The sequence below is a fragment of the Petromyzon marinus genome, unplaced genomic scaffold (genome assembly GCF_048934315.1).
Source record: "Petromyzon marinus isolate PM22_M1 ecotype Great Lakes invasive population unplaced genomic scaffold, UKy_Petmar_22M1.pri1.0 PM_Scaffold_123, whole genome shotgun sequence".
Taxonomy (NCBI): domain Eukaryota; kingdom Metazoa; phylum Chordata; class Hyperoartia; order Petromyzontiformes; family Petromyzontidae; genus Petromyzon; species Petromyzon marinus.
Genome location: NW_027423084.1, coordinates 57263 through 76698, shown reverse-complemented (window position 1 = coordinate 76698; position 19436 = coordinate 57263). Strand labels below are relative to the sequence as shown.

Sequence of the window (19436 nt, the reverse complement as noted above, 5' to 3'; positions counted from 1 at the left end):
AGACTCACCACAGACACAGAGACTCACCACAGACTCACCACACACACAGAGACTCACCACACACACAGAGACTCACCACACACAGAGACTCACCACACACACAGACTCACCACAGACTCACCACGCACAGAGACTCACCACAGACTCACCACACACACAGACTCACCACAGACTCACCACACACAGAGACTCACCACACACAGAGACTCACCACACACAGAGACTCACACACACACAGAGACTCACCACAGACTCACCACAGACTCACCACACACACAGAGACTCACCACACACAGAGACTCACCACAGACTCACCACACACACAGAGACTCACCACACACAGAGACTCACCACAGACTCACCACGCACAGAGACTCACCACACACAGAGACTCACCACAGACTCACCACAGACACAGAGACTCACCACAGAGACTCACCACACACAGAGACTCACCACAGACTCACCACAGACACAGAGACTCACCACAGAGACTCACCACACACAGAGACTCACCACAGACTCAGAGACTCACCACAGAGACTCACCACACACAGAGACTCACCATACACAGAGACTCACCACAGACTCACCACACACACAGAGACTCACCACAGACTCACCACAGACACAGAGACTCACCACAGAGACTCACCACACACAGAGACTCACCACAGACTCACCACAGACACAGAGACTCACCACAGAGACTCACCACACACAGAGACTCACCACAGAGACTCACCACACACACAGAGACTCACCACAGACTCACCACACACACAGAGACTCACCACACACAGAGACTCACCACACACACAGAGACTCACCACAGACACAGAGACTCACCACAGACTCACCACACACACAGAGACTCACCACACACAGAGACTCACCACACACAGAGACTCACCACAGACTCACCACACACACAGAGACTCACCACACACAGAGACTCACCACAGACTCACCACGCACAGAGACTCACCACAGACTCACCACGCACAGAGACTCACCACAGACTCACCACACACAGAGACTCACCACAGACTCACCACACACAGAGACTCACCACAGACTCACCACACACAGAGACTCACCACAGACTCACCACACACAGAGACTCACCACAGACTCACCACACACAGAGACTCACCACACACACAGAGACTCACCACACACACAGACTCACCACAGACTCACCACGCACAGAGACTCACCACAGACTCACCACACACACAGACTCACCACAGACTCACCACACACAGAGACTCACCACACACAGAGACTCACCACAGACTCACCACTCACAGAGACTCACCACAGACTCACCACACACACAGAGACTCACCACACACACAGAGACTCACCACACACAGAGACTCACACACACACAGAGACTCACCACAGACTCACCACAGACTCACCACACACACAGAGACTCACCACACACAGAGACTCACCACAGACTCACCACGCACAGAGACTCACCACACACAGAGACTCACCACAGACTCACCACAGACACAGAGACTCACCACAGAGACTCACCACACACAGAGACTCACCACAGACTCACCACAGACACAGAGACTCACCACACACAGAGACTCACCACAGAGACTCACCACACACACAGAGACTCACCACAGACTCACCACACACACAGAGACTCACCACAGACTCACCACACACAGAGACTCACCACACACACAGAGACTCACCACAGACTCACCACGCACAGAGACTCACCACAGACTCACCACGCACAGAGACTCACCACAGACTCACCACACACAGAGACTCACCACACACACAGAGACTCACCACAGACTCACCACGCACAGAGACTCACCACAGACTCACCACGCACAGAGACTCACCACAGACTCACCACACACAGAGACTCACCACAGACTCACCACACACAGAGACTCACCACACAGAGACTCACCACACACAGAGACTCACCACAGACTCACCACACACAGAGACTCACCACACACACAGAGACTCACCACACACAGAGACTCACCACAGAGACTCACCACACACAGAGACTCACCACAGACTCACCACACACAGAGACTCACCACACACACACAGACTCACCACACACAGAGACTCACACACACAGAGACTCACCACACACAGAGACTCACCACAGACAGAGACTCACCACAGACTCACCACAGACTCACCACACACAGAGACTCACCACACACAGAGACTCACCACAGACTCACCACAGACTCACCACACACAGAGACTCACCACACACAGAGACTCACCACAGAGACTCACCACACACAGAGACTCACCACAGACTCACGACACACAGAGACTCACCACTCACAGAGACTCACCACACACAGAGACTCACCACAGAGACTCACCACACACAGAGACTCACACACACAGAGACTCACCACAGACTCACCACACACAGAGACTCACCACTCACAGAGACTCACCACAGACTCACCACAGACTCACCACACACAGAGACTCACCACACACAGAGACTCACCACACACAGAGACTCACCACAGACTCACCACACACAGAGACTCACCACAGACTCACCACACACAGAGACTCACCACTCACAGAGACTCACCACAGACTCACCACACACAGAGACTCACCACTCACAGAGACTCACCACAGACTCACCACAGAGACTCACCACACACAGAGACTCACCACACACAGAGATCACCACAGACTCACCACAGACTCACCACACACAGAGACTCACCACAGACTCACCACAGAGACTCACCACACACAGAGACTCACCACACACAGAGACTCACCACACACACAGAGACTCACCACAGAGACTCACCACAGACTCACCACAGACTCACCACAGACTCACCACACACACAGAGACTCACCACACACATAGAGACTCACCACACACAGAGACTCACCACACACACAGAGACTCACCACACACAGAGACTCACCACACACACAGACTCACCACACACAGAGACTCACCACAGACTCACCACAGACTCACCACACACACAGACTCACCACACACAGAGACTCACCACACACACAGAGACTCACCACAGACTCACCACACACACAGAGACTCACCACACACAGAGACTCACCACACACAGAGACTCACCACACACAGAGACTCACCACAGAGACTCACCACACACACAGAGACTCACCACACACAGAGACTCACCACACACAGAGATCACCACAGACTCACCACAGACTCACCACACACAGAGACTCACCACAGAGACTCACCACACACAGAGACTCACCACACAGAGACTCACCACACACAGAGACTCACCACACAGAGACTCACCACTCACAGAGACTCACCACAGAGACTCACCACACACACAGAGACTCACCACACACAGAGACTCACCACACACAGAGACTCACCACACACAGAGACTCACCACAGACTCACCACAGACTCACCACACACAGAGACTCACCACAGACTCACCACACACACAGACTCACTACAGACACTTCAACAGTAATTGCCTTTAAAGCAAACCAGAGTGTGTATATTTATTTAAAGGTTTCGTTACTGCCGGACATTCAAATTCTTGGTTCTTTGGGTAAAGTCACCGCCACGTAGAAGGGAAACAATAAAATAATAAATCGTACTGTTTTATGTTTCTTATTATTTTATTGTTTCCCTTCTACGTGACTTTACCCAAAGAACAAAGAATACAAATTTCGATTTAGAGCTCAAGGATTAATCTCCTTTGGTCCTTACGGTAAAGTCACCCCCACGTAGAATGAGGAGAAACGAATACATTTATAAAATAAAAACGCGATTAAATTCTCACGACGTTTCGGCCACAACACAAGTGGCCTCCTTCAGGTGAAAGGAACAGACCCGTCCTGTAATTTTATTGGGTTATTTTATTTTATTAATTCATCATTTTAAAACCAAAGAACCAAGAATACAAAGGCACTATGTTTATGTATCCACGTATTTGCAAAGTAAACTAAATTAAAGGCCCTATGTTTATGTATCCACGTATTTGCAAAGTAAACTAAATTAAAGGACCTATGTTTATATATCCACGTATTTGCAAAGTAAACTAAATTAAAGGCCCTATGTTTATATATCCACGTATTTGCAAAGTAAACTAAATTAAAGTCCCTATGTTTATATATCCACGTATTTGCAAAGTAAACTAAATTAAAGGCCCTATGTTTATATATTAACGTATTTGCAAAGTAAACTAAATTAAAGGCCCTATGTTTATATATTAAAGTATTTGCGAAGTAAACTAAATTAAAGCCCCTATGTTTATGTATCCACGTACTTGCAAAGTAAACTAAATTAAAGGCCCTATGTTTATATATTCACGTATTTGCAAAGTACACTAAATTAAAGCCCCTATGTTTATATATTCACGTACTTGCAAAGTAAACTAAATTAAAGGCCCTATGTTTATATATTCACGTATTTGCAAAGTACACTAAATTAAAGGCCCTATGTTTATGTATCCACGTATTTGCAAAGTAAACTAAATTAAAGGCCCTATGTTTATATATTCACGTATTTGCAAAGTAAACTAAATTAAAGGCCCTATGTTTATGTATTCACGTACTTGCAAAGTAAACTAAATTAAAGCCCCTATGTTTATGTATTCACGTATTTGCAAAGTAAACTAAATTAAAGTCCCTATGTTTATATCTTCACGTATTTGAAAAGTAAACTAAATTAAAGCCCCTATGTTTATGTATCCACGTATTTGCAAAGTAAACTAAATTAAAGGCCCTATGTTTATATATCCATGTACTTGCAAAGTAAACTAAATTAAAGCCCCTATGTTTATGTATTCACGTATTTGCAAAGTAAACTAAATTAAAGCCCCTATGTTTATGTATCCACGTACTTGCAAAGTAAACTAAATTAAAGGCACTATGTTTATGTATTCACGTACTTGCAAAGTAAACTAAATTAAAGTCCCTATAAACTTAGTGCTTTCGGTAAAGTCACGTTGAAGGGAAACAATAAAATAATAATGTATATAAAACAATACAAATTCTCACGACGTTTCGACCATAACACAAACGGTCGTGTTATGGTCGAAACGTCGTGAGAATTTTTTATTGTTTTATATACATTATTATTATTTTATTGTTTCCCTTCAACGTGACTTTACCGAAAGCACTAAGAATATGAATTACTGCAGTCACGAAAGCTTTAAATCAAAATTTAAAGTCCATATGTTTATATATTCACGTATTTGCAAAGTAAACTAAATTAAAGCCCCTATGTTTATATATCCACGTACTTGCAAAGTAAGCTAAATTAAAGCCCCTATGTTTATGTATCCACGTATTTGCAAAGTAAACTAAATTAAAGGCCCTATGTTTATATATCCACGTACTTGCAAAGTAAACTAAATTAAAGGCCCTATGTTTATGTATTCACGTATTTGCAAAGTAAACTAAATTAAAGGCCCCTATGTTTATATATTCACGTACTTGCAAAGTAATCTAAATTAAAGGCCCTATGTTTATGTATCCACGTACTTGCAAAGTAAACTAAATTAAAGCCCCTATGTTTATATATCCACGTATTTGTAAAGTAAACTAAATTAAAGGCCCTATGTTTATATATTAACGTATTTGCAAAGTAAACTAAATTAAAGGCTCTATGTTTATATATTCACGTATTTGCAAAGTAAACTAAATTAAAGGCCCTATGTTTATGTATTCACGTACTTGCAAAGTAAACTAAATTAAAGGCCCTATGTTTATATATTCACGTATTTGCAAAGTAAACTAAATTAAAGGCCCTATGTTTATGTATTCACGTATTTGCAAAGTAAACTAAATTAAAGGCCCTATGTTTATGTATCCACGTACTTGCAAAGTAAGCTAAATTAAAGGCTGTATTCTTGTATATTTAGGTATTAAAAGCGGTGCAAAAGCAGCTTAGTTCAGGTTTAAACCGGTTTAAACCCGCCTGGCTTGAACCGGTTCAGCGTTCTCGATTGAACCGGTTTCAACCGGTTCTGTGTTCCCGTTTGAACCGATTTCAAGCTGTTCTGTATTTTGTTTGAACCACTTTAAATGGGTTCAGAGCGGTTCAGAGCGGTTCAGAGCGGTTCAGAGCGGTTCAGAGCGGTTCAGAGCGGTTCAGAGCGGTTCAGAGCGGTTCAGAGCGGTTCAAGCCGGACCGGTTCACAGACGTACGGATAGGTTCTGACTGGATCAAACTGGTTAAGATTGGTTCAGACCAGTTCAGACAGCTCCAGACCAGTTCAGACCAGTTCAGACAGATCCAGGCCGGTTCAGACAGCTCCAGACCGGTTCAGACAGGTCCAGACCAGTTCAGACCAGTTCAGACAGATCCAGGCCGGTTCAGACAGATCCAGACCGGTTCAGACAGGTCCAGGCCGGTTCAGACAGGTCCAGGCCGGTTCAGACAGGTCCAGGCCGGTTCAGACAGGTCCAGGCTGGTTCAGACAGGTCCAGACCAGTTCAGACAGGTCCAGGCCGGTTCAGACAGGTCCAGGCCGGTTCAGACAGGTCCAGACCAGTTCAGACAGGTCCAGGCCGGTTCAGACAGGTTCAGGCCGGTTCAGACAGGTCAAGGCCGGTTCAGACAGGTCCAGGCCGGTTCAGACAGGTCCAGGCTGGTTCAGACAGGTCCAGGCCGGTTCAGACAGGTCCAGGCCGGTTCAGACAGGTCAAGGCCGGTTCAGACAGGTTCAGACCGGTTCAGACAGCTCCAGACCGGTTCAGACAGGTCAAGGCCGGTTCAGACAGGTCCAGGCCGGTTCAGACAGGTCAAGGCCAGTTCAGACAGGTCCAGGCCGGTTCAGACAGGTCAAGGCCGGTTCAGACAGGTTCAGACCGGTTCAGACAGCTCCAGACCGGTTCAGACAGGTCCAGGCTGGTTCAGACAGGTCAAGGCCGGTTCAGACAGGTTCAGACCGGTTCAGACAGCTCCAGACCGGTTCAGACAGGTCCAGGCCGGTTCAGACAGGTCAAGGCCGGTTCAGACAGGTCAAGGCCAGTTCAGACAGGTCAAGGCCAGTTCAGACAGGTCAAGGCCGGTTTAGACAGGTTCAGACCAGTTCAGACAGGTCCAGACCGGTTCAGACAGGTTCAGACCAGTTCAGATAGCTCCAGACCAGTTCAGACAAGTCCAGACCGGTTCAGACAGGTCCAGGCCAGTTCAGACAGGTCCAGACAGGTCCAGGCCGGTTCAGACAGCTCCAGACCGGTTCAGACAGGTCCAGACCAGTTCAGACAGGTCCAGACAGGTCCAGGCCGGTCCAGACCGGTCCAGACCGGTCCAGACCGGTCCAGACCAGTTCAGACCGGTTCGGACAGATCCAGGCCGGTTCAGACAGGTCCAGACCGGTTCAGACAGCTCCAGACCAGTTCAGACAGGTCCAAACCGGTTCAGCCAGGTCCAGGCCGGTTCAGACAGGTCCAGACAGGTCCAGGCTGGTTCAGACAGCTCCAGACTGGTTCAGACAGGTCCAGACCAGTTCAGACCGGTTCATACAGGTCCAGGACGGTGCAGACAGCTCCAGACCGGTTCAGACAGTTCCAGACCAGTTCAGACTGGTTTGGACAGATCCAGGTCGGTTCAGACAGCTCCAGACCGGCTCAGACAGGTCCAGACCAGTTCAGACCGGTTCGGACAGATCCAGGCCGGTTCAGACAGGTCCAGACCAGTCCAGACAGGTTCAGACAGGTCCAGACTGGTTCAGACAGGTCCAGACTGGTTCAGACAGGTCCAGACCGGTTCAGACAGGTCCAGACAGGTCCAGACCGGTTCAGACAGGTCCAGACCGGTCCAGACCGGTTCAGACAGGTCCAGACCGGTTCAGACAGGTTCAGACAGGTCCAGACAGGTCCAGACTGGTTCAGACAGGTCCAGACCGGTTCAGACAGGTCCAGACCGGTTCAGACAGGTCCAGACCGGTTCAGACAGGTTCAGACAGGTCCAGACCGGTTCAGACAGGTCCAGATCGGTCCAGACCGGTCCAGACCAGTCCAGAGTGTTCCAGAGAGGTTCAGGCAATGGAGCAGCGAGCCTCCTTGTTTGGTTTGAGATCCGGCTCCTTGAGAATCTTCACCTCTTGCTCCTTCTGAGGTGGAGGCAGAGAGAGAGACACAGAGAGACAGAGACACAGAGAGAGAGAGACACAGAGAGAGAGAGACACACAGAGACAGAGAGACACACAGAGACAGAGAGACAGAGACACAGAGACAGAGAGACACAGAGAGAGACACAGAGACAGAGAGAGAGACACAGAGACACACAGAAAGACAGAGAGAGACAGAGACACACAGAGAGAGACAGAGAGACAGAGACAGAGAGAGACAGAGACACACAGAGAGACACAGAGAGAGAGACAGAGACAGAGAGAGACAGAGACACACAAAGAGACAGAGAGACAGAGACAGAGAGAGACAGAGACACAGAGAGAGACAGAGAGAGAGACAGAGACACAGAGAGAGAGACAGAGACACAGAGAGAGACAGAGACAGAGACAAAGAGAGACACAGACAGAGAGACACAGAGACAGAGACACAGAGAGATGACGTCACCGCCACTTAGTGGCGAATGGCGGTTGTTGTTGTTGTTGTTGTGTGTCTGTGTGTGTTTGTGTGTGTTTGTGTGTTTGTGTCTGTGTGTGTCTGTGTGTGTGTGTCTGTGTGTGTTTGTGTCTGTGTGTGTGTGTCTGTGTGTGTGTCTGTGTGTGTGTGTCTGTGTGTGTGTCTGTGTGTGTGTCTGTGTGTGTGTCTGTGTGTGTGTCTGTGTGTGTGTCTGTGTGTGTGTCTGTGTGTGTGTCTGTGTGTGTCTGTGTGTGTGTCTGTGTGTGTGTCTGTGTGTGTGTCTGTGTGTGTGTCTGTGTGTGTGTCTGTGTGTGTGTCTGTGTGTGTGTCTGTTTAGGACTGTGACTCATGCAGCTGCAATGGCTGCTTTGGGTACGCGGTCCAGACCTCCCCAGAGACCCTGGCTGACAGAGGAGGTGTTCAGGATGGTTGAGAAAAAGCGACAGGCCTACTGTCATCGGCTACAGCATCCCACGTCAGAGAATGAGGAGGCTTACCGCAGCCTTCGCTCGGAGGTTCGGAGAGCCGTGAGGCGTTGCAAGGATGGGTGGTGGTCGCGGGTTGCTGAGGAGATGGAGTCTGCCTCAGTGGCCCGTGATCACAAATCTCTATTTAACTCCATCACAAAAGTAACCTGCAGCGCCACACCTATTACCATCATTAGGGGAAAAAACGGTGATCCAATCTCCGACCCCCAGGAACAGGTTTGCAGATTTGCTGAGCATTTCTGTGAGGTCCTGGGGGAGGGAAAATCCCTCAGCCAGGAAAACATCGTGGCACAAAGTGGGGATGACCCTGCTGAGGCTGTGGTGCCTCAAATATTGGATGAAGTCACCCCCTGTGAGTGGCTGGCTGAGGTGCCATCTGTTGAGGAAGTACTGAAGGTGATCCGGAGTCTGAGACCAGGAAAGGCACCGGGCTAGAGATGATCTCCCAAGCGAAATGCTGAGGGAGGGTGGCGTTTATGCACAGACTGCCCTATATGACATCATAACAACAGTCTGGACCACTGGACGGGTTCCGCAGGATTGGAAGGATGCCCTGGTGGTCCCCCTCTTTAAGAAGGGGGACCTCACAGACTGTAACAACTACAGGGGCATCTCACTCCTCAGTGTGCCGGGAAAGGTCCTGGCAAGGATTATTCAACATCGCCTTGCCAGGCACGCTGAGGAGAGGCTTGCGGAGCCCCAATGCGGTTTCAGGAAAGGGCGGTCCTGCACAGATGCCATATTTTCTATTCGTCTGCTACAGCAGAGGTGTAGAGAATTCCAGCAAGACCTACATCTCTGCTTTATTGACCTGGTCAAGGCCTATGATACCATCAGTAGGCCTGGCCTCTGGGTTGTTCTTCGTGCTTTTGGAGTACTTAACCCTCTGCTCACGATAATTAAGGGCCTTCATGATGGTGAGCGGGCCTGGGTAAAACTACGTGGCCGGGAGTCAGAGCCATTCCCTGTACACCTTGGGGTGCGACAGAGATGTCCTCTGGATCCCACTTTATTTAACATCTATTTTGACCACGTAGTTTGTGAAGCCTTCAATAGCTGTACCGGGGGAATCTCCATTTGGTACAGATATAATGGGAGGCTGATCGATGCCCGGGTGCGGTCAAGGGATGGCTCCCTATTGCTCAACCACGTTATGTATGCCGATGATTTGGTAATAGCTGCTCATTCAGAGGAGGAGTTGGAGACGCTGCTGCTGAGACTGGAGCGTGCCACTAAGAGATGGGGCCTTACCATCAGCCCCACCAAAACTAAGCACCTGCCTGGGTATTTTGTACCATCGGACACTCCACCCCACAACTCCCAATCGGTGATGGGGCAGTTGTGGAGAGAGTGGAGAGTTTCCCATACCTGGGCAGTGTGCTTATGACTGGCTCCAGTTTAACAGCAGAGGTCTCACTCCGAATCAGTCGAGCGGCAATATCTTTTCATCGGTTGCGTAACGCTGTGTGGAAGCTACCTGGTCTGTCGTTCCGCACTAAGCTTCAGGTCTTCTCGGCCACGGTCATTCCCTCCCTTCTCTACGCTTGCGAAACGTGGACCCGCCTAATGGAACATATTCGCCGGTTAGAAACATTTAGGCTGGCCTGCCTACGATCCATCCTGGGTTTAACCAGACTGGATTGTGTGAGGAGCTCACAAATCCTTGAAAGATCTGGGCAGGGTCCCATCGGTGAGCTCCTCCGGCAGGCAAGGCTGCGATGGCTGGGTCATGTAGCCCGCATGCCCAGCCACCGCATGCCGAAACAGCTTTTTTTCGGCCGGATCGAGGGGGCTAAATGGGCATGGCACGGGCTAGAGAAGAGATGGTGTGATGTGGTACAGGAGGACGTGGAGCTGAGTGGACTTGCCGATGACTGGTACCAGCGGTGTCAAGATCGGCCTCTGTGGAGGAGGCTCGTGAAGGATGCTACTGGGCAGTTGGAGGCAGTCGCCCTCCAACAACAACGGAGGGCGGAGGAGCGACGCTCACAACAGCGAGCGGAGCGCCGGGTGGCTAAAGCACAGCAGGTTGGCACAGTAGGGGGCACAGGTGGTGCATCAGCCAGTCATCTCAGTCAGTCGACCCGTGGCACCTGGGTCTGCCCCGTGACCTTCTGCCAGCGGGCGTTCGACACTTCACGTGGCCTCAGGGTGCACATAGCCTGGCACAAGCGTCGTGGTGACATCACCGCCACTTAGTGGCGAATGGCGGTTGTTGTTGTTGTTGTATCACTGTGTGTATCACTGTGTGTGTGTGTGTATCACTGTGTGTGTATCACTGTGTGTGTATCACTGTGTGTGTATCACTGTGTGTACCTCTTGCACTAATGCTCCAGTCTTGGTGAGATCGAACCCTGTGTAAGCTTCCACTGTGTATCACTGTGTGTGTATCACTGTGTGTGTATCACTGTGTGTGTATCTGTGTGTACCACTGTGTGTGTATCTGTGTGTACCTCCTGTACTAATGTCCCAGTCTTGGTGAGATCGAACCCTGTGTATCACTGTGTGTGTGTCACTGTGTGTGTATCACTGTGTGTGTATCACTGTGTGTGAGTGTCTGTGTGTATCACTGTGTGTATCACTGTGTGTGTATCTGTGTGTACCTCCTGTACTAAGGCTCCAGTCTTGGTGAGATCGAACCTTGTGTAAGCTTCCACTGTGTGTGTATCACTGTGTGTGTATCACTGTGTGTGTATCTCTGTGTGTGTATCACTGTGTGTGTATCACTGTGTGTGTGTGTGTGTATCACTGTGTGTGTATCACTGTGTGTATCACTGTGTGTGTATCACTGTGTGTGTATCACTGTGTGTGTATCACTGTGTGTGTATCACTGTGTGTGTATCACTGTGTATCTGTGTGTACCTCTTGTACTAATGCTCCAGTCTAGGTGAGATCGAACCCTGTGTAAGCTTCCACTCTGTGTGTATCTCTGTGTGTGTATCACTGTGTGTGTATCACTGTGTGTGTATCACTGTGTGTGTATCACTGTGTGTGTATCTCTGTGTGTATCACTGTGTGTCACTGTGTATCTCTCTGTGTGTATCACTGTGTATCACTGTGTGTATCACTGTGTGTGAGTGTCTGTGTGTATCACTGTGTATCACTGTGTGTGTGTGTATCACTGTGTGTGTCACTGTGTATACCTCTTTAACTAATGCCCCAGTCTTGGTGAGATCGAACCCTGTGTAAGCTTCCACTGTGTGTGTATCACTGTGTGTATCACTGTGTGTGTATCACTGTGTGTGTATCACTGTGTGTCACTGTGTCTGTGTGTATCACTGTGTGTGTATCACTGTGTGTGTATCACTGTGTGTGTATCAATATGTGTATCACTGTGTGTCACTGTGTGTGTATCACTGTGTGTATCACTGTGTGTGTATCACTGTGTGTGTATCACTGTGTGTGTATCACTGTGTGTGTATCACTGTGTGTGTATCACTGTGTGTGTATCACTGTGTGTGTATATCACTGTATCTGTATATACCTCTTGCACCAATGCTCCAGTCTTGGTGAGATCGAACCCTGTGTAAGCTTCCACTGTGTGTGAGTGTCTGTGTGTATCACTGTGTATCTCTCTGTGTGTATCACTGTATCACTGTGTATGTATCACTGTGTGTACCTCTTGCACTAACGTCCCAGTCTTGGTGAGATCGAACCCTGTGTAAGCTTCCACTGTGTGTGTATCACTGTGTGTGTATCACTGTGTGTGTATCACTGTGTGTGTATCACTGTGTGTGTATCACTGTGTGTGTGTATCACTGTGTGTGTATCACTGTGTGTGTATCACTGTGTGTGTATCACTGTGTATCTGTGTGTACCTCTTTAACTAATGCTCCAGTCTTGGTGAGATCGAACCCTGTGTAAGCTTCCACTGTGTGTGTATCACTGTGTGTGTATCACTGTGTGTGTATCTCTGTCTCTCTCTGTGTGTGTATCTCTGTGTGTGTATATATACCTCCTGTAGTAACGCTCCAGTCTTGGTGAGATCGAACCCTGTGTAAGCTTCCACTGTGTGTGTATCACTGTGTGTGTATCACTGTGTGTGTATCACTGTGTGTGTATCACTGTGTGTGTATCACTGTGTGTGTATCACTGTGTGTGTATCACTGTGTGTGTGTATCACTGTGTGTGTGTACCTCCTGTACTAATGCCCCAGTCTTGGTGAGATCGAACCCTGTGTAAGCTTCCACTGTGTGTGTATCACTGTGTGTGTATCACTGTGTGTGTATCACTGTGTGTGTATCACTGTGTGTGTATCACTGTGTGTGTGTGTGTATCACTGTATGTGTATCACTGTGTGTGTATCACTGTGTGTATCACTGTGTGTCACTGTGTGTGTATCACTGTGTGTGTATCACTGTGTGTGTATCACTGTGTGTGTATCACTGTGTGTGTATCACTGTGTGTATCACTGTGTGTATCACTGTGTATCTCTGTGTATACCTCTTGCACCAACGTCCCAGTCTTGGTGAGATCGAACCCTGTGTAAGCTTCCACTGTGTGTGTATCACTGTGTGTGTATCACTGTGTGTATGTATCACTGTGTGTATGTATCACTGTGTGTATCACTGTGTGTGTATCACTGTGTGTGTATCACTGTGTGTGTATCACTGTATGTATCACTGTGTGTGTATCACTGTGTGTGTATCTGTGTATCTGTACCTCTTGCACCAATGCTCCAGTCTTGGCGAGATCGAACCCTGTGTATCACTGTGTGTATCACTGTGTGTATCACTGTGTGTCACTGTGTGTGTATCACTGTGTGTGTATCACTGTGTGTGTATCACTGTGTGTATGTATCACTGTGTGTATCACTGTGTGTCACTGTGTGTGTATCACTGTGTGTGTATCACTGTGTGTGTATCACTGTGTGTGTATCACTGTGTGTCACTGTGTGTGTATCACTGTGTGTGTATCTGTGTATCTGTACCTCTTGCACCAATGCTCCAGTCTTGGTGAGATCGAACCCTGTGTATCACTGTGTGTATCTCTGTGTGTATCTGTGTGTATCACTGTGTGTATCACTGTGTGTGTATCACTGTGTGTGTATCACTGTGTGTATGTATCACTGTGTGTATCACTGTGTGTCACTGTGTGTGTATCACTGTGTGTGTATCACTGTGTGTGTATCACTGTGTGTGTGTGTGTATCACTGTATGTGTATCACTGTGTGTGTATCACTGTGTGTATGTATCACTGTGTGTATCACTGTGTGTCACTGTGTGTGTATCACTGTGTGTGTATCACTGTGTGTGTATCACTGTGTGTGTATCACTGTGTGTATCACTGTGTGTATCACTGTGTATCTCTGTGTATACCTCTTGCACCAACGTCCCAGTCTTGGTGAGATCGAACCCTGTGTAAGCTTCCACTGTGTGTGTATCACTGTGTGTGTATCACTGTGTGTGTATCACTGTGTGTGTATCACTGTGTATCACTGTGTGTGTGTATCACTGTGTGTGTGTGTGTCACTGTGTATCACTGTGTGTACCTCTTTAACTAACGCTCCAGTCTTGGTGAGATCGAACCCTGTGTATCACTGTGTGTGTATCTCTGTATACCTCTTGTATCAATGTCCCAGTCTTGGTGAGATCGAACCCTGTGTAAGCTTCCACTGTGTGTGTATCACTGTGTGTGTGTGTGTATCACTGTGTGTATCACTGTGTGTGTATCACTGTGTATCACTGTGTGTGTATCACTGTGTATCTGTATGTACCTCTTGAACCAAGGCTCCAGTCTTGGTGAGATCGAACCCTGTGTAAGCTTCCACTGTGTGTGAGTGTCTGTGTGTGTGTCACTGTGTGTGTATCACTGTGTGTGTATCACTGTGTGTGTGTACCTCCTGTAGTAATGCCCCAGTCTTGGTGAGATCGAACCCTGTGTATCACTGTGTGTGTGTGTCACTGTGTGTGTATCTGTGTGTATCACTGTGTGTGTATCACTGTGTGTATCACTGTGTGTGTATCACTGTGTGTGTATCACTGTGTGTGTATCACTGTGTGTGTATCACTGTGTGTGAGTGTCTGTATGTATCACTGTGTGTGTCACTGTCTCTCTCTGTGTGTGTATCACTGTGTGTGTATACCTCCTGTAGTAACGCTCCAGTCTTGGTGAGATCGAACCCTGTGTATCACTGTGTGTGTATCACTGTGTGTGTGTATCACTGTATGTATCACTGTGTGTGTATCACTGTGTATATACCTCTTGCACCAAGGCTCCAGTCTTGGTGAGATCGAACCCTGTGTATCACTGTGTGTATCACTGTGTGTATCACTGTGTGTATACCTCTTTAACTAACGCCCCAGTCTTGGTGAGATCGAACCCTGTGTAAGCTTCCACTGTGTGTGAGTGTCTGTGTGTGTATCACTGTGTGTGTATCTCTGTATACCTCCTGTAGTAATGCCCCAGTCTTGGTGAGATCGAACCCTGTGTAAGCTTCCACTGTGTGTGTATCACTGTGTGTGTGTGTGTATCACTGTGTATCTGTATGTACCTCTTTAACCAAGGCTCCAGTCTTGGTGAGATCGAACCCTGTGTAAGCTTCCACTGTGTGTATCACTGTGTATGTATCACTGTGTGTGTGTACCTCTTTAACCAAGGCTCCAGTCTTGGTGAGATCGAACCCTGTGTAAGCTTCCACTGTGTGTGAGTGTCTGTGTGTGTATCACTGTGTATCTGTATGTACCTCTTTAACCAAGGCTCCAGTCTTGGTGAGATCGAACCCTGTGTAAGCTTCCACGCTCCACGAGTCGCTGGCAGGGGGCAGCTCCACCTCAGGCGGCTCCACGCAGCCAAAAGTCGCCGGGGAGTCCAGGTCAGGAGGGGAATCTGGGACCTTGTGGAAGTAGCTGTGGGTGGGTGGGTGGGTGGTACAATCAGTCAGTCAGTCAGTCAGTTAGTCAGTCAGTCAGTCACTCAGTCAGTCACTCAGTCAGTCACTCACTCAGTCACTCAGTCACTCAGTCACTCAGTCAGTCACTCAGTCAGTCAGTCACTCACCCACTCACTGATACACTCACTCAGTCACTCACTCAGTCAGTCACTCACTCAGTCACTCACCCACTCACTCACTCATACACTCAGTCAGTCACTCAGTCAGTCAGTCACTCACTCATACACTCACTCACTCACTAAAAGTCGCCGGGGAGTCCAGGTCAGGAGGGGAATCTGGGACCTTGTGGAAGTAGCTGTGGGTGGGTGGGTGGTGGTACACTCAGTCACTGATACACTCAGTCAGTCACTCAGTCACTCAGTCAGTCACTCACCCACCCAGCCACCCACTCATCCACTCACCCACTCACCCACTCACTCACTCAGTCACTCACTCAGTGACTCACTCATACACTCACTCAGTCACTCACTCAGTCAGTCACTCACTCACTCAGTCAGTCAGTCACTCACTCAGTCACTCACTCAGTCACTAAAAGTCGCCGGGGAGTCCAGGTCAGGAGGGGAATCTGGGACCTTGTGGAAGTAGCTGTGGGTGGGTGGGTGGTACAATCAGTCACTCAGTCAGTCAGTCACTCAGTCACTGATACACTCAGTCAGTCACTCAGTCAGTCACTCAGTCAGTCATACACTCACTCATACACTCAGTCAGTCACTCAGTCAGTCACTCACTCACTCAGTCACTCACCCACTCACTCACCCACTCACTCACCCACTCACTCACTCACTCAGTCACTCAGTCACTCACTCATACACTCACTGATACACTCACTCAGTCACTCACTCATACACTCACTGATACACTCAGTCAGTCACTCAGTCAGTCACTCAGTCAGTCATTCACTCAGTCACTCACTCATACACTCACCCACTCACTGATACACTCAGTCAGTCACTCAGTCAGTCACTCAGTCAGTCAGTCACTCACTCAGTCACTCACTCAGTCACTAAAAGTCGCCGGGGAGTCAAGGTCAGGAGGGGAATCTGGGACCTTGTGGAAGTAGCTGTGGGTGGGTGGGTGGGTGGTACAGTCACTCAGTCAGTCAGTCACTCAGTCAGTCACTCAGTCAGTCAGTCAGTCAGGCACTCAGTCAGTCATACACTCACTCATACACTCAGTCAGTCAGTCAGTCATTCAGTCACTCAGTCAATCAGTCACTCACTGATACACTCACTCACTCAGTCACTCACTCAGTCACTCACCCACTCACTCACCCACTCACCCACTCACTCACCCACTCACTCACTCACTCACCCAGCCACCCACTCATCCACTCACCCACTCATCCACTCACCCACTCACTCACTCAGTCACTCACTCAGTGACTCAGTCACTAAAAGTCGCCGGGGAGTCAAGGTCAGGCGGGGAATCTGGGACCTTGTGGAAGTAGCTGTGGGTGGGTGGTACAATCAGTCACTCAGTCAGTCAGTCACTCAGTCAGTCAGTCATACACTCACTCATACACTCAGTCAGTCAGTCAGTCATTCAGTCAGTCATACACTCACTCATACACTCAGTCAGTCAGTCAGTCACTCAGTCAGTCACTCACTCACTCACTGATACACTCACTCAGTCACTCACTCACTCACTCAGTCACTCAGTCACTCAGTCACTCACTCAGTCAGTCACTCAGTCAGTCACTCAGTCAACCACTGATACACTCACTCAGTCAGTCACTCAGTCACTCACTCATACACTGATACACTCACTCACTCACTCAGTCACTCACCCACTCAGTCACTCACTCAGTCACTCACTCAGTCACTCAGTCACTAAAAGTCGCCGGGCGTCCAGGTCAGGCGGGGAATCTGGGACCTTGTGGAAGTAGCTGTGGGTGGGTGGGTGGTACAGTCAGTCAGTCAGTCACTCAGTCAGTCAGTCACTCAGTCAGTCACTCAGTCAGTCAGTGAGTTAGTCAGTCAGTCACTCACTCACTCAGTCACTCAGTCAGTCACTCAGTCACTCAGTCAGTCACTCACTCAGTCACTCACCCACTCACTCACTCACCCACTCACTCACTCACCCACTCACTCACTCAGTCACTCACTCAGTCACTCACTCATACACTCACTGATACACTCACTCAGTCACTCACTCATACACTCACTGATACACTCAGTCAGTCACTCAGTCACTCACTCACTCACCCACTCACTCACCCACCCACTCACTCACTCAGTCACTCACTCACCCACTCACTCACTCACCCACTCACTCACTCACCCACTCACTCACTCAGTCAGTCACTCAGTCACTCACTCATACACTCACTGATACACTCACTCAGTCATTCAGTCACTCACTCAGTCAGTCACTCAGTCAGTGAGTTAGTCAGTCACTCAGTCAGTCACTCAGTCAGTCACTCAGTCACTCAGTCAGTCACTCACTCACTCACTGATACACTCACTCACCCACTCACTCAGTCACTCACTAAAAGTCACCGGGGAGTCCAGGTCAGGAGGGGAATCTGGGACCTTGTGGAAGTAGCTGTGGGTGGGTGGGTGGTACAATCAGTCAGTCACTGATACAGTCACTCAGTCACTGATACACTCAGTCAGTCACTCAGTCAGTCACTCAGTCAGTCATACACTCACTCATACACTCAGTCAGTCACTCAGTCACTCAGTCAGTCACCCACTCACTCACCCACTCAGTCACTCACTCAGTCACTCAGTCAGTCCTCAGTCAGTCACTCAGTCACTAAAAGTCACCGGGGAGTCCAGGTCAGGAGGGGAATCTGGGACCTTGTGGAAGTAGCTGTGGGTGGGTGGGTGGTACAATCAGTCACTCAGTCAGTCAGTTAGTCAGTCAGTCACTCACTCACTCAGTCACTCAGTCACTCACTCAGTCACTCAGTCAGTCACTCACTCAGTCACTCACCCACTCACTCACTCACCCACTCACTCACTCACTCAGTCAGTCACTCAGTCACTCACTCATACACTCACTGATACACTCACTCAGTCACTCACTCATACACTCACTGATACACTCAGTCAGTCACTCAGTCACTCACTCACTCACCCACTCACTCACCCACCCACTCACTCACTCACCCACTCACTCACTCACTCAGTCACTCACTCAGTCACTCACCCACTCAGTCACTCACTCACCCACTCAGTCACTCAGTCAGTCACTCAGTCACTCAGTCACTCACTAAAAGTCACCGGGGCGTCCAGGTCAGGAGGGGAATCTGGGACCTTGTGGAAGTAGCTGTGGGTGGGTGGGTGGTACAATCAGTCAGTCACTCATACACTCACCCACTCACTGATACACTCACTCAGTCATTCAGTCACTCACTCAGTCAGTCACTCAGTCAGTCAGTCAGTCAGGCACTCAGTCAGTCAGTCACTCAGTCAGTCAGTCACTCAGTCAGTCAGTCACTCAGTCAG

General features: G+C 48.8%; 1 protein-coding gene across 1 annotated transcript in view; it reads right to left on the bottom strand.

Annotated features, from left to right (window-relative positions):
* Positions 1 to 3533: 3533 nt before the first annotated feature.
* The window catches only part of BROX (BRO1 domain and CAAX motif containing), a 70433-nt gene continuing 54530 nt past the window's right edge, over positions 3534 to 19436 (bottom strand). The window contains exons 8-9 of the mRNA XM_076063450.1: positions 15778 to 15940; positions 3534 to 8132 (exon numbers count right to left, since the gene is read on the bottom strand). Of these exons, the coding sequence (XP_075919565.1) occupies positions 8058 to 8132; positions 15778 to 15940 (238 nt within the window). The 3' untranslated portion in view covers positions 3534 to 8057. The remainder of the gene's footprint in view (positions 8133 to 15777; positions 15941 to 19436) is intronic.